Below are 14,870 nucleotides of genomic sequence, written 5' to 3' on the forward strand. Positions count from 1 at the left end.
TGCTGACAGCTGTAACCCCTGCAGACTCGGGTATGCATCAGACGCGCACTGCGTGCCAAGAGAGGATTGAGTACGGTTCCAGGTTCCTATATGTAGCTTACTCTACAGATATATGGTGGCGATCTAGTCAAGTCGATTTATATTTCATAGTGGGATGTTGGGTCACCTGAATTGTGAGTGTCTTTAGTGCCCATCACCTAGTACAAGACTTGATGGCGCCGTAAGCTAGATACTGGGTTCCACATGATGCTTGCTATCGCTGCTTCAGAGTCAAGACCCATCCATCGTTTGATTCATTGATATACTAATTCGGCGGGCCAAGTCTATCAAAGTCGGGTTCACTGCATCACTGGGGCTGTCGCTCTATGTGACACAAACTGGCTATGATCTCCCACCAGCATTAGAAAAAAAAAAGCAAAGAGGTCCTTGCGAGAGGTGCAGCTAGTAAGTTCCTGCATGTATTGAACCCGTCACTGTCTATATGGGGTATCTCTGAAGAAAATTCTAAGGTGAGTAGTCGTTACAGGATTTCCCGAATATTCGGGAACATCGAAAACAACCTCCTTAGAGTGTCTAATGTCTATGATATCCTGACCCCCCTGCAGGGCAATGACGGTATCTCGGCCACTGTATACTTGGCAGTGGCCAGTGGGATGTCTTCCCCACTGCGTTCATGGCAAAATGCAGCATCTGTGTCAGACTCAGAGTAGACCAGGGACCCCCGGCAAGACTCGTTACCTTATCCTCATGCACAAGGATTGTCTGAAAGATGGGTACCGACTACCGCCGCTCAAGTGTCGCACATTAAGCGATGTTGATTCTCAAACAGTCTAGCCAGCGCGCAGTGTCAGACGATTGTTTCGGACTGAACCGACAGTGGGTTTTACCTATCGCTTGGGTCACCTGGGTCAGGCACTATTCCCGTCGCGGGTTAATCAAACCGTTGTGAAACAACCGGCGGCAGCTATCCCAGCGGACTGAAATCCCTGCCTCGCCCATTGCTCCACTATCCTGGATCCGCGTTCAGTCAATCCAGGAATTTCTACGTGGGAAAAGAGTCTACAATCTACACGGTGAAAATGGCCAAGGCCATGAACAATTAAACTCTCACTTGATACCAGCAAATTCGCGAAATTGACCGCTCAACAGCTCCCGTCTATCGTCCGGAGCGTACAGAGCACATGATGTGAAAGAATAACAGGAAGGAAAAGTTCTAAACAACAACCCCGGCATTCAATTTCCTAAGCGGATCGCTTAGGCCTTGATGCACTGGTGGTAGTAGGGGTTCCATTCCTTGCAGACAAGGCCGGACTCGCAGTTCTTGGCGCCGGTGTAGTTGATGCCGCCGCACTGGTACCATTCCTTGACGCTGCCGCTGGGGGTCTGAGGAGCGGGGCGCTGAGGGGCGGGGGCCTGAGTGGCGGAGGCCTGAGGGGCGGGAGTCTCGGTTTCATAATCATCATCATCGCCGTCGCAGGAGTCGGTCTCAGCGGGGGCAGCGGCGGTGGTGGTGGTGGGCTTCACGAGGGTGGCGAGGGTGGTGGGGGCAGCGGTGACAACGGGCTTCTGGGTAGGAGCAGCAGTAGGGGCAGGAGCGCTGCCAGCGGCGGAAGCGCCGTTCCAGACGGCAGGGCCGGGCATGGGGTAGCTGCTGAAGCTGTTGTAGATGTCGAAGTGGACACCGGGGTCGGTGGCCTTGTAGGCACCGGGGATGGAGACACCGGCGGGGAGAGCGTTGGCACCGTTGGAAGTGACCTTGACCTGGACACACTCCATGTAGAACTGGGCACCACCCAGACGGTTACCCTCATGCAGGGCGATGATCTCAGGACGGAACAGGTAGTCACCGGCGGGGACGTCGGGGACGACGATCGAGTGCTTGCCACGGTTGGCGATCAGGTTGTCGACGGCCCACTTGCCGTTGGAGTAGCCCTCCTCGGCGATCTTGACCCAGCCGTTGCCGGCAGCGCCCTTGGCGGTAGGGGCCATGTAGACCATGATGGGACCGCGGTGGGAGGAGGCAATGATGTCGTCGGAGGGCGAGCGGTCGGTGTGGTGCCACTCGAAGGTAATCTTGTCACCAGCCTTCACGGGGAGGGTCTTAGCAACAGGGTTCTTGCCGTTGACGTTGCAAGTCATGTCGGCAGAGGTGACATCGACGAGGGGGCTGTTGTTGGGGGGGGAGCGAATGTAGCCGCTGGCACTGTTGCCAGCGCCCTGGTCAACACCGTTGATCCAGATGGCCTGCACAGTGGCGTGGGCGTGAGCCATCTTGGCTGCTGCTGCCAGAGCAAGCAATCCGAAGGTCGACTTCATTTTGAAAAGAGTAGATGGGTTTAAGTTAAAGAGTGACTTAAAGTTAACGAGAATAGAAAAAGAAGAAGAAAAAAAAGAATGGCAGGTATCAAAGAGAGTGGTATGCTGAGCAACTTCATATCTGCTGGGGTGGAGGAGTGGATTATATAGAAGAAGGGATTAGAAGTCGATGAAACAGAAGCTCCTACTGGTCTACAGTCTAGAATTGCAGATGGAGCTTTCGGGAGATGAGCGAGTCCCTGCCAAGATACGAGACTGTCTTGGCTTCTCCATCATGGCTCAACACCAACAGGGGTTTCATCTATCTGATTCACTGGCTCGGACTAGCAGAGCTGCGGGGGCTTGCCGATGACCCTGCCAGGAAGCCTGGGATCTCGGCTAAAGTGCCCCTGGGTGTTGCCCGAAATGATGTGTAGTATCTTTCTAGGTACATAGATAGTCGATACTGCAGACGTAGAATCCTTCCTTGACGCTGAGCGATGCCCCCGTTTGTGACCAATTGAAAGCCATGGCTTTTCCTCGATGAGAGCGTGCCGCGATAGTCTACGGCAAAATTCGATGGCTCCAGCGAGTCAGCCTAGCTGCATGCAAATATATTACTCTGTTCTTTTGTCTCACACGTGTATCCTCTTTGCTCCATTTGGGAGCCTTGGACCGGTATTTCCCACCAAAATGGCCACCAGAGTTAAGACAGAATCCCCTATTCACGACGAAGGAATAGCCCCTGGACCATACGGTTGATCTGGAGGACAGGAATGAGTACTGAGGAACTGTTTGTTCAAGAGGAACGCTTATTGCCTGTAGAGATCCTCAGGACTATGGCTAGATAGTGGACCTCCCGTACTTGATATCGGGCCATACGGAGTACATAATAACGTGGTTCTGGAAAATAATTACACTCGAGACTATCGACGGGATAACTGCCCCCGTTCGAGGCCAAGAGGAGCCGTATGATTGGTATACCAAGCGCCGAAGGGCGACAATTTTGAGCATTGTGGTCCTGACGGTCTTCATTATTTTGACTGCACTGGTGACCTGGTTGCAGACTGTATCTATCTGGTCTGGAGTATCTACCAACAATTCTAGATCAATCCCAGACACCTAATTTTACCCTGTTCTCGAGGCTTCGAGTACGCTCAACTCCGTGTTTCTCTTTTCTCGGGACTGGGCCGAGGTTCCATCTACTGTGTAAATCAAAGACAACTACTGAACGGAATTGCGGGACCCTCCACCACGAGAAACTAGTATGTTCTCTTCTACCGTGAAGTCGGTTAGTGACCAAAAAAAGAACAAAAAAAAAATACCCAAACTTGACATCAGCGGCTGCAGTTGAAGCACACTGCTTCCCCTGAATCTCGCTTGTGAAATACCAGAAGACCGAGACCATGGCTGTAGGTCTTTCTTAGCAATGAGCTAGTCTCCCGGATGACCGTTGACACCCCGCTTCCTGGATTGGCCACTTGAGCTTTGACTTGATGGCTTGAGGTTGATATCCTCGGGTAAAAAGATGCCAATCTCGTCAAGATTGCAATCTTTTGTTTACCTGGGGCCGTGGTACATCTACAGCTCTCTTCTTCCTCACCATTTGCTGTGGATGGACTTATTGCTCAACAATGGTATAAGAAGGTATTGATAATCTGCAGTTGTTTTCTTATCATTGGTCTCAATGCATAGATTTCCCATAGAATAAGCAATCATGTACAAGGGTTGAGGATATGGCAAGACCAGGACCGCAGTGTCTCTCCGTCAGTCTGACCAAGATTGTCGGGTGAAGATGCAGCAGAATGCTCCCTTTCTGAACCTGCAGTCTTTTCATGATATGTCTCCAAACAATAATAAAACTGGAGACATATCCAGCCGTTGTTCAGTACGCAGTTAGAAGTATTTGCTTTGATCTTTACTCTCAACGGCTGCAGCTTAAGAATCAATATGAAAGCCAAATGAGCCTAGCCAGCACGTAGAGAAATTCCGAACATGGATCTAAAACAGCGATGGGTATCAGATATTGGCGCAGTGGCCAGCAATAACCAGCAAGATTAAGCGATCGACTCTCGATCACTGAGACGTGACGGTTCATGTGTGGACAAGTACATCTTCTTGCTGAGACCGACCCCACCGGGTTACTGTTGGGCTGGCGCCCACTCATGTTTCCTGTCATCAAAAGCAAACTACTGAGGCGCATTTGTTGCTATTCAATAGCTGTCACCAGGACCATCGTCAACTTCTTGCAGAAGATCAGCGCGCATGAGGCTGCGAATTTCTCGCGCGCAATGACACGATGATTACGCCTTGTACCCTATCATTGAAGGTTACAAGATCTTGGAAGGGTTGAGGTTCCCAGAAGGAAGAATTGAACCCTAGAGGCGATGAACTGTGGCCAGTTCTCTGCCTTAACTGGTATCGTGACATTGGTAGCAATCCTATTGTGGGCTAAGTTTCGGTTCATTGACCCCCTGTAAGGAAGCCGGTCTCTAGTGAGTGGGTTTGTCCTACATATATGTTAATGACAAGCTTGAGACTTGGGTGCCGGGTGGGCAGCGACTGAAGCTTCGCCGACCTGAACTCTATTATTTGGACCGGAGAGACCAAGAAGACGGGCCAGCAGAGTGAATGGAGCTTGATACATCCATCCAGAAACAGGCCCCTCTATGTGGGGAGAAATCTGAACGAGTTTGCGCTTCCTCAATGGGAGGAGAATGGCGGCTGGTGACTGTAATGGCAATTGGTAGCATACACGGAAATAATGCATCGGAACACCAGGTCTAGCTGCAGCCCTGGAGGTCGAGGGAAGTAATCTCATTCGTTCGACGAGATGCTTTGTTCAGCGCGGCGAATTGGGTTGTCTTCGAGTCGTCCAGTCATCGACTATAAAGACTATATAGATATAGATAGTAAATAGCAGGATGAGGATACTATCTCAATATTTCGAGATGCTCAGTGCTGGCGTTATGCAGCCCGTCTGCTGACAAGCAGCCGTCGACATTATATTTATGCACAACTTTCAGCGAGGAAAATAAAAGACGTCATCCACTTTCCTCATGTCGAGCTATATCCTCCAGACAGTCAGGTAGATGTAAAATTAATTTCAATCCTCAACTTCTAAAAAAAAGGACCCCATTATCATGCCGCCTATCAAGAATTCCACCGTGCTCATCTTCGGTGGCACCTCTGGCGTCGGCTACGGCGTCGCCGACAAGTGTCTCTCCGAAGGCGCCATCGTGCACATCTCCTCCTCCAACCCGTCCAAGGTCACCGAAGCCGTCTCCTCGCTGAAGAAGCAGCATCCCGATAGCCAAGTCACCGGCCACACCTGCGACCTCTCCGTCAACGATATCGAGCAGCACCTCGAGAAATTGTTCGAGGAAATCGGCACCGTCGACCACATCGTCTACACGGCCGGCGATGCCCTGATCGTCAAGCCCCTCCAGGACATCGATCTCCATGCCATTCATGCCGCCGGCCACATCCGCTTCGTCGTGCCGCTGCTCGTCGCCAAACTGGCCCTCCGCTACCTGCGACCGAGCTACACCTCCTCATTGACGTTGACAACGGGCGCGGTCTCGCAACGGCCGTATCCAAACTGGTCGCTGGTGACGGGCTACGCAACGGGGCTGCATGGCATGGTGCAGAGTCTGGCGCTGGATATGAAGCCGCTGCGGGCGAATCTGGTCAGTCTAGGGCCCGTGAAGACGCCTCTGATGGGGGACAGGGCCGATGCATTTGCCAGTAAGACGGTGCTGGGGAAGGTGGGGAGTCCGGAGGAGGTGGCGGAGGCGTATGTATATCTGATGAAGGACACCAATGCCACGGGCAGCTGCGTCAGTACGAATGCGGGGTCTTTGTTGGTATAGTTACTATTATTACTTTTTTTTGGATCCTATCGAGGTATGTCTAGACGAATGCACACAATGAAATGATAAGCACAACCGAGGCTGCATCTTTTCTTCCTTCCCCCCGCATTTGCCTCATTTCTGCTGATCCTGTGTCAGTAGTCACAGTCACACGGACACGAGAGAATGCTTCCCAGATCAGATCTATCGCTGATTCCTCTCAGATAAGATTCAGAGATATCTGGTCGCTGGCCAGATATCTTATCTTTATCTTCAACCTCGTCCACAGTGGAGATAAGAAGACCCAAACATGCCCTAAACGGAGATCTCCACAAAGCAGATCGTCGTCCACCAAGAAAAAGAAAATCAGGGGCACAAATACAATATAATAGCGATTAGCTCGATATAAGTAAACCCCCGCGAGGATATATGGAATAGCACCTCAACCGACGCCACCACTCCTCCTTGCTGTAAAACTACCCCCAGCACCAACTCCCCATTTCTTCATACCTCACTATGGCGACCATCAACGGCTTCAACCCGGAGCAAGTCATCCTGCTCCCTCAGAAGGGCCAGCTCCTCACCTTGATGACCATCATCCGCGATGTCAACACCACAGGCACACTTTTCACCTCGACGGTGCAGCGCGTCGCCCGCCAGCTGCTCACACTCGGTCGGTCTTCTTACTTCTAGTATCTCGAGCCTGTTCTAACACCATTAAGCCGTGGACTCCGTCCCCCTTGCACAGGAATTCGTGGAAACCCCCGTCGGCAAGCAATATGCCGGCTGGCGCCCAGACCAGGAGATCTGCGGCGTGAGTATCCTCCGTGCGGGAGCCAGCATGGAACAGGCCCTCCGGGATACCTGGGTGTATGTTTACCCCCGGACACTCAACCAATTAATTCCCTTTGTTTTTCGAGCCCTGGACTGATCGAATCAGCGGTCCGTTGAGTTTTGGAAATATCCTCATCCAGCGCGACGAGGAGACGTTCCTGCCGCAGTATCTGTACTGCAAGCTTCCCTCGCAGATTCCGCAGTGTCGTAAGTGTTTCTTTTGGTTTCATGGCTTCAGGAAAGTCAGGCATGGCCTTCAGATTTGATTATTGACTATTGACTAGGTGTACTGCTCCTTGAGCCGATGCTTGCTACCGGTGGCTCGGTGATCAAGGCGGTGGAGTTGCTGATCGAGAAGGGCGTCCCGGAGAACCAGATCATCTTGTGCAACGTAATTGCGTCGAAGCAGGGTCTCGAGAAGGTTACTGCGCGGTTTGGGATGTTGAGGATCATCACGGCTGCAGTGGACGAGAACATGACAGAGAAGAAGTGAGTTTCGTGGCCCGTTCGATTACGGATTGTGCTAATTGAGAGCAGCTATATCAGTCCTGGATTGGGTGACTTTGGCGACCGGTACTATGGCACAACGGGGTGAATTGGTGAGACTCTTAGCTATGATGAATACGACAATGTCAATTTTGAGATGCTTTTTTTTTTTATATATATATATATTTTTGTTTATATATCATGTACACGGAATGCCATGCGGGACTCCGACTCTTCGTGGAGACAGCTATCGTGGCCTAAACCCAGCGTAGCCTCTACCGTTTTCTTTAGATATTACCTGAAAGGCTTACTGCAAGCTCTGTACCACTATCGCAAAGCAGGATTCTTCAAGCTAGGACGTCAGTCGTAGCTAAACACTTTCTTCCAAGGAGAGGCGAGATCCTCCGATACGCATTTTGACATCAATTGTGACTCGAAAAAAAATTCATATCAATTCTCAAAGCTACTTTAAATCGGTACCAAACAATCGATCCCCAATATCCCCCACTCCCGGCTGGATATATCCCTTCGCATCTACCTCCGCATCAACCGCCCCGAGGATAAACTTGGTCGACTCGGGCCACACATCGGCCACCCGCTGTGCGCCCCCCCGACTGGCCAGAATCGACAGGAATGTGATTTCCTCAATACCCCAATCCCTACGCCCGTTAGTATTAGCCAGTCACCAAACGAAATCGCGGAAAAAGAAAGAAAAAAAATGGTCACGTACTTCAGGATGTTCACCACGGCAGCCGCGGTGCCACCCGTCGCGATGACGGGGTCGATCACCACTGCCTTGCGCACGCTGACTGGCTTCGGGGGCAGCTTGTTGTAGTACTCTACTGGCTGCAGATTGTGCTTGTCGCGGAAGATGCCCAGGTGGTAGGTGACGGTGGGGATCTTGGGGATTGTCGCCATGAGGGGCTCGAACATGGACAGGCCGGAGCGCAGCACTACCACCACAGCGAGGGTCTCGGTGCTCTCTACGCCGAGCTTGGTTGATTGTGCCAGGAGGGTGGTGAGCTGGGCGACGAGCGAGCGCACTTCTGACGAGGGCAGGCTGGGCTCTCGCAGTTTGGCTAGCAGGGATGCGTAGGTGGCATCTTCGAAAATGGTGATGTTGGAAGCGAGAGAGGGAGCCATGGTGATTGATGGGATTGGGATTGAATGAAGAAGGACGATAATGTTGCATGTTCCAGTTGTATCTACGATTCGATATATATAAAAGCGTGGTGATGCTGATACACGCGCTTATCAGCGTCGATCTGGGGCTGGCAGATAAGTCGCTCTTATCTCCCATGTTTATCTTCACTTATCACAGCAGTCTCGCTGGAGATCTTGATTGTATCCAGAAGACGATATCAACCCTGTATCACTGTGCATGCTTTCCATGCAGGATGGGATGCACCACGATGTTAATCTTTAGTCAAAGAAAATCCAACTCTGCTGCCGCTGACCTAATGACCTGCAGCTCATCCACCCCGCATCGCAGCCCGACAGTGTCTTCCCAAGTCTTGTCCTCTGCTCCCCTTCTTCCCTTTGCTCATCTTGCTCCTCTCACCAGACAGTTGAGAAAGCAATCTCCTAGCGCTCAATCCGTGCAATGGACCCCGAAATTCAGTACATCCTCAGCCTCAAGGCCGTCCGCGAACGTGCCCATCGCGTGCTCCAACTCGCAGAGCAGAACCGCCTGAATCACTTCGACTACCACCAGGACAAGCTCGAGACTGCCGTTCAGTACGTGATCAATGTCATCAAGGTGAGTAGAAAACACCCACTCCGGCCGATTGCCTATCATCCACTGACAGCGTCAGCGCGACTTTGGCCCGGACAAATACAGCCTGATTCCTCCCCACGGGCGCTGGCAGCACTTTGAAGTCGGCGGCATCAACCGTCCCGAGCAGCTACTGCGCCAGTGGAAGAACGCCGACAGTCTCGAGCAGGCGCGGGGACTGGTGGATTTGTTCTTCGTGTCGGTCTTGCTCGATGCTGGCGCCGGAGACAAGTGGCGCTTCACCGAGCCTGAAACGCAGGGCGTCTTTGGTCGCAGTGAGGGTATCGCGGTTGCGTCGTATCACATGTTCATCAACGGCGACTTTGCCTCCAACAGTGAGCGGAAGGATATCGTGACGGGTATGCACTCCGCACTCCGCGCTGATGAGAGATCGAAACCCTGACCATCCCCAGGACAAGCCCTCGTGGACTTCAGCTCCGAGTCGCTCGAGCGCGGCTTCCAGATCGCAGAAGAGAACCCGTTCGTCGGCGTTCCCGCCCGAGTCGAGCTGATGAAGGCGCTGGGCCGCTCACTCCTCAACCTGCCCGAGATCTTCGGTCCTTCCGGCCGGCCGGGCAACCTCGTCGGTATGTTTGGCCTCCCAAAAAAACCTTCCAACACATACATACACATCATCCTCATCGATACCCATATCTAACCATTGACAGACTACCTCCTCTCCAAATCCACCACCCACAAGGAACTCAACTACGACATCCTCTGGGACACGCTCCAGCAAGTCCTCCTGCCCATCTGGCCCGCCTCGCGCACCCACATCGACGGCCACCCCATCGGCGACGCCTGGCCGCTACAGGTCCTCGCCGCCGACGCAACAGCCCGCGCGGACACGGCCAAGTGCGCGCACATCCAGCCCTTCCACAAACTCACCCAGTGGCTCGCCTACTCCCTCACCGTCCCCTTCGAGCGGCTCCTCGGCGCCACGTGGGCGAACATCGAGCGCGGCACCGGCCTGCCCGAGTACCGCAACGGCGGCCTCTTTGTCGACCTGGGTGTATTGACGCTGAAGCCCGAGGCTGCGGAGCGCGGGCGCGCGAACTCCGGCGAGCGCCTCCCGGCCTTCGAGGCGACGGCTGATGAAATCGTGGAGTGGCGTGCGATGACGGTGGCGCTGCTGGATCGACTGCATAGCGCGATTGCGGCGAGTGAGGAGTTGTCGGCGCAGAAGCTGAGTCTAGCGCAGGTGCTGGAGGCCGGCAGCTGGAAGGCGGGTCGTGAACTGGCGGCGGAGAAGAGGCCGGAGACGCGGTCGAGTCCGATTCTGATCCTGGGTGATGGGACTTTGTTTTGAGTATGGATTTAGACTTTCTTGCAGCTGTCTAGATGTAAATAGAAAAATAAAAAAAAAATGAAAATAAATTATAATCTGTGTCTATCTGCTTTGAATCTCATGCATAACACCTGTATACCTTCACGCTGTACCTTTCAATGACTAGATAGTAGCTTTCTGCTGAAACCCTATACTGCTAGATGACATTTACAATCAAAAAAGAAGCAGGCAACAACTATGTACGGGCACGATCAAGTCTCATGTGCTAATAGAACATCCCAAAGACCTGCGTCTCAGTATCTCGCAGTCGTAGACATACTGATCTGATAGCCCGCGATAAGCCCTCGTCAACGCCTGGAGCTTATCACAGGCATTCCCCGTCGGGCGATAAGGGTTATCTCTGCCGATCGGTGAAGATAGATGGACATGGCTTATCTGCTGCAGGTACATCATCCAATGCACAGCTATCACAACTAATCAAGCGTGCGTCGTGGTTGAAGCTGGCTCACCAGGTATAATAGCAGGAAACGATCCAGTTGAAACCCTCTCGGATCCAAGATTATCATCATCCTCACTGGTGTATACAACAGCCACAATGACAACGACCACAGAACAAGTCCCGTCCTCCTCGGAGGAGCAGAAGCCCTCAACCGCCCGATATGCGGACCGCATCGTGGTAAGTAGCCTCCTCCCCTTGAAGTGAATGAAACATACACTAATGATTGCTCGATAATCCAGCTCACCACATACCCCGGCCAAAGCGTCGTCGACCCCATCCCGCTCACCTGGGGCGCTCAAAGTCCCGCAGAGCGTGGCCCCGTGCTCGTCTCCCGCAACCGCAACACTATCAGCAGGCGGAATGCCATCGGCGCCCACGGCGGCAGCTACGCCATCTACAATGCCCTGGCCGTCGTGGCCGGCGATCTCCCTCCCGACTTCCGCCCCGACTTCCTCAACACCCAGCCCACCTTCGACTTTCCCACACAGCCTGCCTGGCTAGACCCCACCAAGATCGTCGCGATGGATCCCTTCGGCCATGATATCGTCAAGCACTATGGCAAATACCTCGAGCAGGGCATCGACGTGCGCCCGACGATCGCCATCACCCGGGCTTCGATGCGCGTCTCTGAGATCAGCGAGGCGGTCCAGAGTGGGAGACTGCCCGTCGACGGCGCGATCGTCCATTCGGAACAAGGCGATGTCCGGGTAACCAAGGTCGCTGTCGAGCCCGTCTGGTATCTGCCGGGTGTGGCCGCGCGATTCGGTGTCGATGAGGGCCTGCTGCGCCGCGCATTGTTCGAGCACACCGGTGGGGGTTACCCTGAGCTGGTGACCCGAACAGATCTGAAGGTGTTCCTACCGCCCATTGGTGGTTTGACGGTGTACATCTTCGGTCCGCCGGAGAGAGTATCTGATGAAAAGGTCAAGCTGGCCCTCAGAATCCACGACGAGTGCAATGGATCGGACGTGTTCCAATCGGATATCTGCACATGTCGCCCGTACCTGGCATTTGGTATCGAGGAGGCGATCAAGGAGGCGCAGAACGGTGGTTCCGGAGTGGTCATCTACTTCCGCAAGGAAGGACGCGCGCTCGGTGAGGTGGTCAAGTACCTGGTGTACAACTCACGGAAACGAGGCGGTGATACAGCAGACAAGTACTTCCAGCGGACGGAGAATGTCGCCGGTGTCAAGGATGTATGTTATGACGAACACCATGATATGACCATGCTAACGACGCGCAGATGAGATTCCAAGCCCTCATGCCCGACATCCTGCACTGGCTGGGAGTTAAGAAGATCGATCGCATGCTCTCCATGTCGAATATGAAACACGACGCTATTGTCGAACAGGGCATCCCTATTCTCGAACGTGTGCCAATTCCAGAAGGTAAGGCTTTGTCATGGAAAAAAAAAAAAGTAATGAAATTACGCTGACGTTGCCAGAAATGATCCCCGCCGACTCGCGAGTCGAAATCGACGCAAAGATCCATGCGGGCTATTTTACTACCGGCGACGCAGTCACGGAGGAGGACCTCAAGAACGTGAAGGGTCGTGGATGGGAGTGCTGGGAAGATACTACAGTGAGTTTGTCCAATGGGATCGACTTGGAGCACGCTAACGATGCCATAGCATTAATCGCTGGTATCAGTTCAATACACGTGTTGTCCGCAGGGACGCTTCAGCGATCCCAGCGGAAAGAGACTGTTTTTGTTTGCGTAAAGAAAGGCCAATATGTCCGGCCCGGAAAGTTCAGGTCTGCGCGGCGTCAGCGACATTCTAGTTATGCGATAGAGTACATACCTCCAAGGAAAGAATCTTTGTTACACGTTCGAACTGCCATGCCATAGGGAGCTTTTTATGGTCAGCTTTGCGAGAGGCGTAGACCAAGGAGCAATACATACCCAACAGAGGCACATTTATACCGACCTGTCCCACGTTTACACCGCGCTGGAAGGTCGTCGCCCTTTGCCCGCTAGACGTAAATAGAGAGCAACCATTTCCGACTAGAATCGTTAGCATGAACCGCCAATTCAGTGGCATTGGCTTACATCTGTTCTGGTTGATGAGATCAATGGCCTCTTCAAGAGTGTCAACTTCCATGCAAATCAGAACTGGACCAAGAATTTCGGTCTGGTAGCACTCCATGTACGTCTTGACATCGGCCAGAATCGTGGGTCCTACAAAATTACCCGCCGGATAGTCGGGGACTTCAACGTCCCTCCCGTCGAGCAGGAGTGATGCTCTTTCCTCGACTGCACGCTGGATCATCCCACAGACATTGTCCTTGGCTGCGACACTTATCAACGGGCCCATCTTGACACTCCGATCACTAGGACACCCGACAACCATAGACCCAGCCAGCTCGACTAGTTTCGGAATCCACTCTCGTGTGGAGCCGACAAACACTGCCACGCTCATCGCCATGCACCTCTGCCCTGCGGCACCAAAAGCACTCCCAGCAATTGCGTACAGTGTTGCCATCATATCCGCATCGTCCAGCACTACACCATGATTTTTACCAACGCATTCGGCCTGGATTCGCTTGCGTGTCGCCCGAGCATGGTCGTAGATCCGTTCGGCAGCTGTTTCGGAGCCGACAAAGCTGACCGTCTGTATACATGGCTGGGACAGCAACTTGGCGACGGCAGACGGGCCGCCGTGGACAATGTTGAGCACCCCAGCTGGAAACCCTGCTCGGAAGAACGCGGTTGCAAGGAGAGTGGACGCGGTGGGTGCTTTTTCAGACGGCTTGAGGACGAAGGTATTTCCAGTGATCAGGGCGAACGGAATAGACCACAACGGGATCATGAAGGGGAAGGTAAATGGGGTGACTGCCATACACACACCCTGGTCACACCTGTTAGTTCGACGATCGCATTTTTCAAAGGGAGTGGCTCACCAAGGGTTCGTGAAAAGTGGTCAATTGCGTTGGATCCGCTCCCAAGTACATTCCAGTCATCTCAGGACCAATCGAACACGCTGCCTGTATCGAGTCCAGCCCGCGATACACCTCGGCGTCGGCGTCGGCTAGAGTCTTACCAACCTCTCGCGACAGACAGTCGAGGATATCGGGAGTCATCTCGCGGATCACGTCCACCAATTTCAAGAGGTATTCGCGGCGTTTTGAGAAGGGTGTTGCAGCCCATTCGAGCTGTGCTGCACTGGCGGCGCTGACGGCGTGTTGAATCTCGTTCAAGGTGCAGTCAGGGACGCGGGTGAGAAGGCCTTGCGTGACCTAGAGAGTCAATAAGCTGCCAATTGCTCATCGAGAATCCCCTACTCACAGGATCCAGGACGCTGGTCCAGGTTTTGGAGGCCGACAGTATAAATTCATTGTTGATAAAGGCGTGCGTTACTGTGGGCGCGGGTGTTTCCGCTGGAGGTGCCGGCTTCTCCCCCTCGGACTCTTCATGTGCTGGGCTGTCGGTATGGCGCTGGCGTTTGGGAGAGACATCAGAATCTTCCTGGATTACCAAGTTAGATGGATACTGCCGCCTGACCAAGAGTACCTACCGTTGTCCGGCTTCTCTTGTCACCTGGTTGAGGTGAGGGGCTATTCGTTCTTTCGGCCTCTGGGGTACTGGTCGCTCCGTTTGTCTTAGATCTCAAGATCCTTGCCATGATGAATGATAAGTCACTACTCTATCACGGGTGTCTCCGGGGTAATGTGCAGGAAATTGCAGCCGACGGACGCGACATGTTGAAGATGGACGACAAGTAGGTGGATGAAGCTGATGATAAGGCGCCCATCGGAGTAAAAGCCGAGGGTCAACACTCTTATCGCTATTAGTCACGTTTTTTGATAAGCAGTTGTGCCGGATGAGTCATCCCCTCCATAAATA

The 14,870-nt window shown here is 53.1% G+C and overlaps 8 protein-coding genes across 8 annotated transcripts, besides 1 other annotated feature; 4 read left to right on the forward strand and 4 right to left on the reverse strand.

Annotated features, from left to right (window-relative positions):
- Window positions 1-1,254: 1,254 nt before the first annotated feature.
- Window positions 1,255-2,316, reverse strand: eglD (putative endoglucanase; the record flags this gene model as incomplete). Its single annotated transcript, XM_001276737.1, has 1 exon — window positions 1,255-2,316. One exon carries the CDS (start codon window positions 2,314-2,316, stop codon window positions 1,255-1,257), a length of 1,062 nt encoding a protein of 353 aa, XP_001276738.1.
- Window positions 1,384-1,439: a microsatellite.
- A 3,122-nt stretch (window positions 2,317-5,438) lies between the features above and the next one.
- On the forward strand, window positions 5,439-6,167 carry ACLA_059800 (oxidoreductase, short chain dehydrogenase/reductase family; the record flags this gene model as incomplete). Its single annotated transcript, XM_001276738.1, has 1 exon — window positions 5,439-6,167. The coding sequence occupies one exon, from the start codon at window positions 5,439-5,441 to the stop codon at window positions 6,165-6,167; it is 729 nt and encodes a 242-aa protein (XP_001276739.1).
- A 495-nt stretch (window positions 6,168-6,662) lies between these two features.
- On the forward strand, window positions 6,663-7,575 carry ACLA_059810 (uracil phosphoribosyltransferase; the record flags this gene model as incomplete). Its single annotated transcript, XM_001276739.1, has 5 exons — window positions 6,663-6,819; window positions 6,869-7,016; window positions 7,087-7,187; window positions 7,265-7,469; window positions 7,518-7,575. 5 exons carry the CDS (start codon window positions 6,663-6,665, stop codon window positions 7,573-7,575), a joined length of 669 nt encoding a protein of 222 aa, XP_001276740.1.
- Window positions 7,576-7,929: 354 nt separating this feature from the next.
- ACLA_059820 (uracil phosphoribosyltransferase) lies at window positions 7,930-8,609 on the reverse strand (the record flags this gene model as incomplete). Its single annotated transcript, XM_001276740.1, has 2 exons — window positions 7,930-8,125; window positions 8,197-8,609. The coding sequence occupies 2 exons, from the start codon at window positions 8,607-8,609 to the stop codon at window positions 7,930-7,932; spliced, it is 609 nt and encodes a 202-aa protein (XP_001276741.1).
- A 460-nt stretch (window positions 8,610-9,069) lies between these two features.
- ACLA_059830 (URC4/urg3 family protein) lies at window positions 9,070-10,549 on the forward strand (the record flags this gene model as incomplete). Its single annotated transcript, XM_001276741.1, has 4 exons — window positions 9,070-9,225; window positions 9,281-9,599; window positions 9,654-9,827; window positions 9,909-10,549. The coding sequence occupies 4 exons, from the start codon at window positions 9,070-9,072 to the stop codon at window positions 10,547-10,549; spliced, it is 1,290 nt and encodes a 429-aa protein (XP_001276742.1).
- A 574-nt stretch (window positions 10,550-11,123) lies between these two features.
- ACLA_059840 (GTP cyclohydrolase II) lies at window positions 11,124-12,747 on the forward strand (the record flags this gene model as incomplete). Its single annotated transcript, XM_001276742.1, has 5 exons — window positions 11,124-11,204; window positions 11,267-12,223; window positions 12,271-12,415; window positions 12,472-12,608; window positions 12,700-12,747. 5 exons carry the CDS (start codon window positions 11,124-11,126, stop codon window positions 12,745-12,747), a joined length of 1,368 nt encoding a protein of 455 aa, XP_001276743.1.
- A 57-nt stretch (window positions 12,748-12,804) lies between these two features.
- On the reverse strand, window positions 12,805-13,866 carry ACLA_059850 (methylmalonate-semialdehyde dehydrogenase; the record flags this gene model as incomplete). Its single annotated transcript, XM_001276743.1, has 1 exon — window positions 12,805-13,866. One exon carries the CDS (start codon window positions 13,864-13,866, stop codon window positions 12,805-12,807), a length of 1,062 nt encoding a protein of 353 aa, XP_001276744.1.
- Window positions 13,867-13,909: 43 nt separating this feature from the next.
- ACLA_059860 (uncharacterized protein) lies at window positions 13,910-14,649 on the reverse strand (the record flags this gene model as incomplete). Its single annotated transcript, XM_001276744.1, has 3 exons — window positions 13,910-14,263; window positions 14,313-14,492; window positions 14,542-14,649. The coding sequence occupies 3 exons, from the start codon at window positions 14,647-14,649 to the stop codon at window positions 13,910-13,912; spliced, it is 642 nt and encodes a 213-aa protein (XP_001276745.1).
- Between the last annotated feature and the right edge of the window lie 221 nt (window positions 14,650-14,870).

This window comes from Aspergillus clavatus, genomic scaffold (genome assembly GCF_000002715.2).
Source record: "Aspergillus clavatus NRRL 1 1099423829736 genomic scaffold, whole genome shotgun sequence".
Classification (NCBI taxonomy): domain Eukaryota; kingdom Fungi; phylum Ascomycota; class Eurotiomycetes; order Eurotiales; family Aspergillaceae; genus Aspergillus; species Aspergillus clavatus.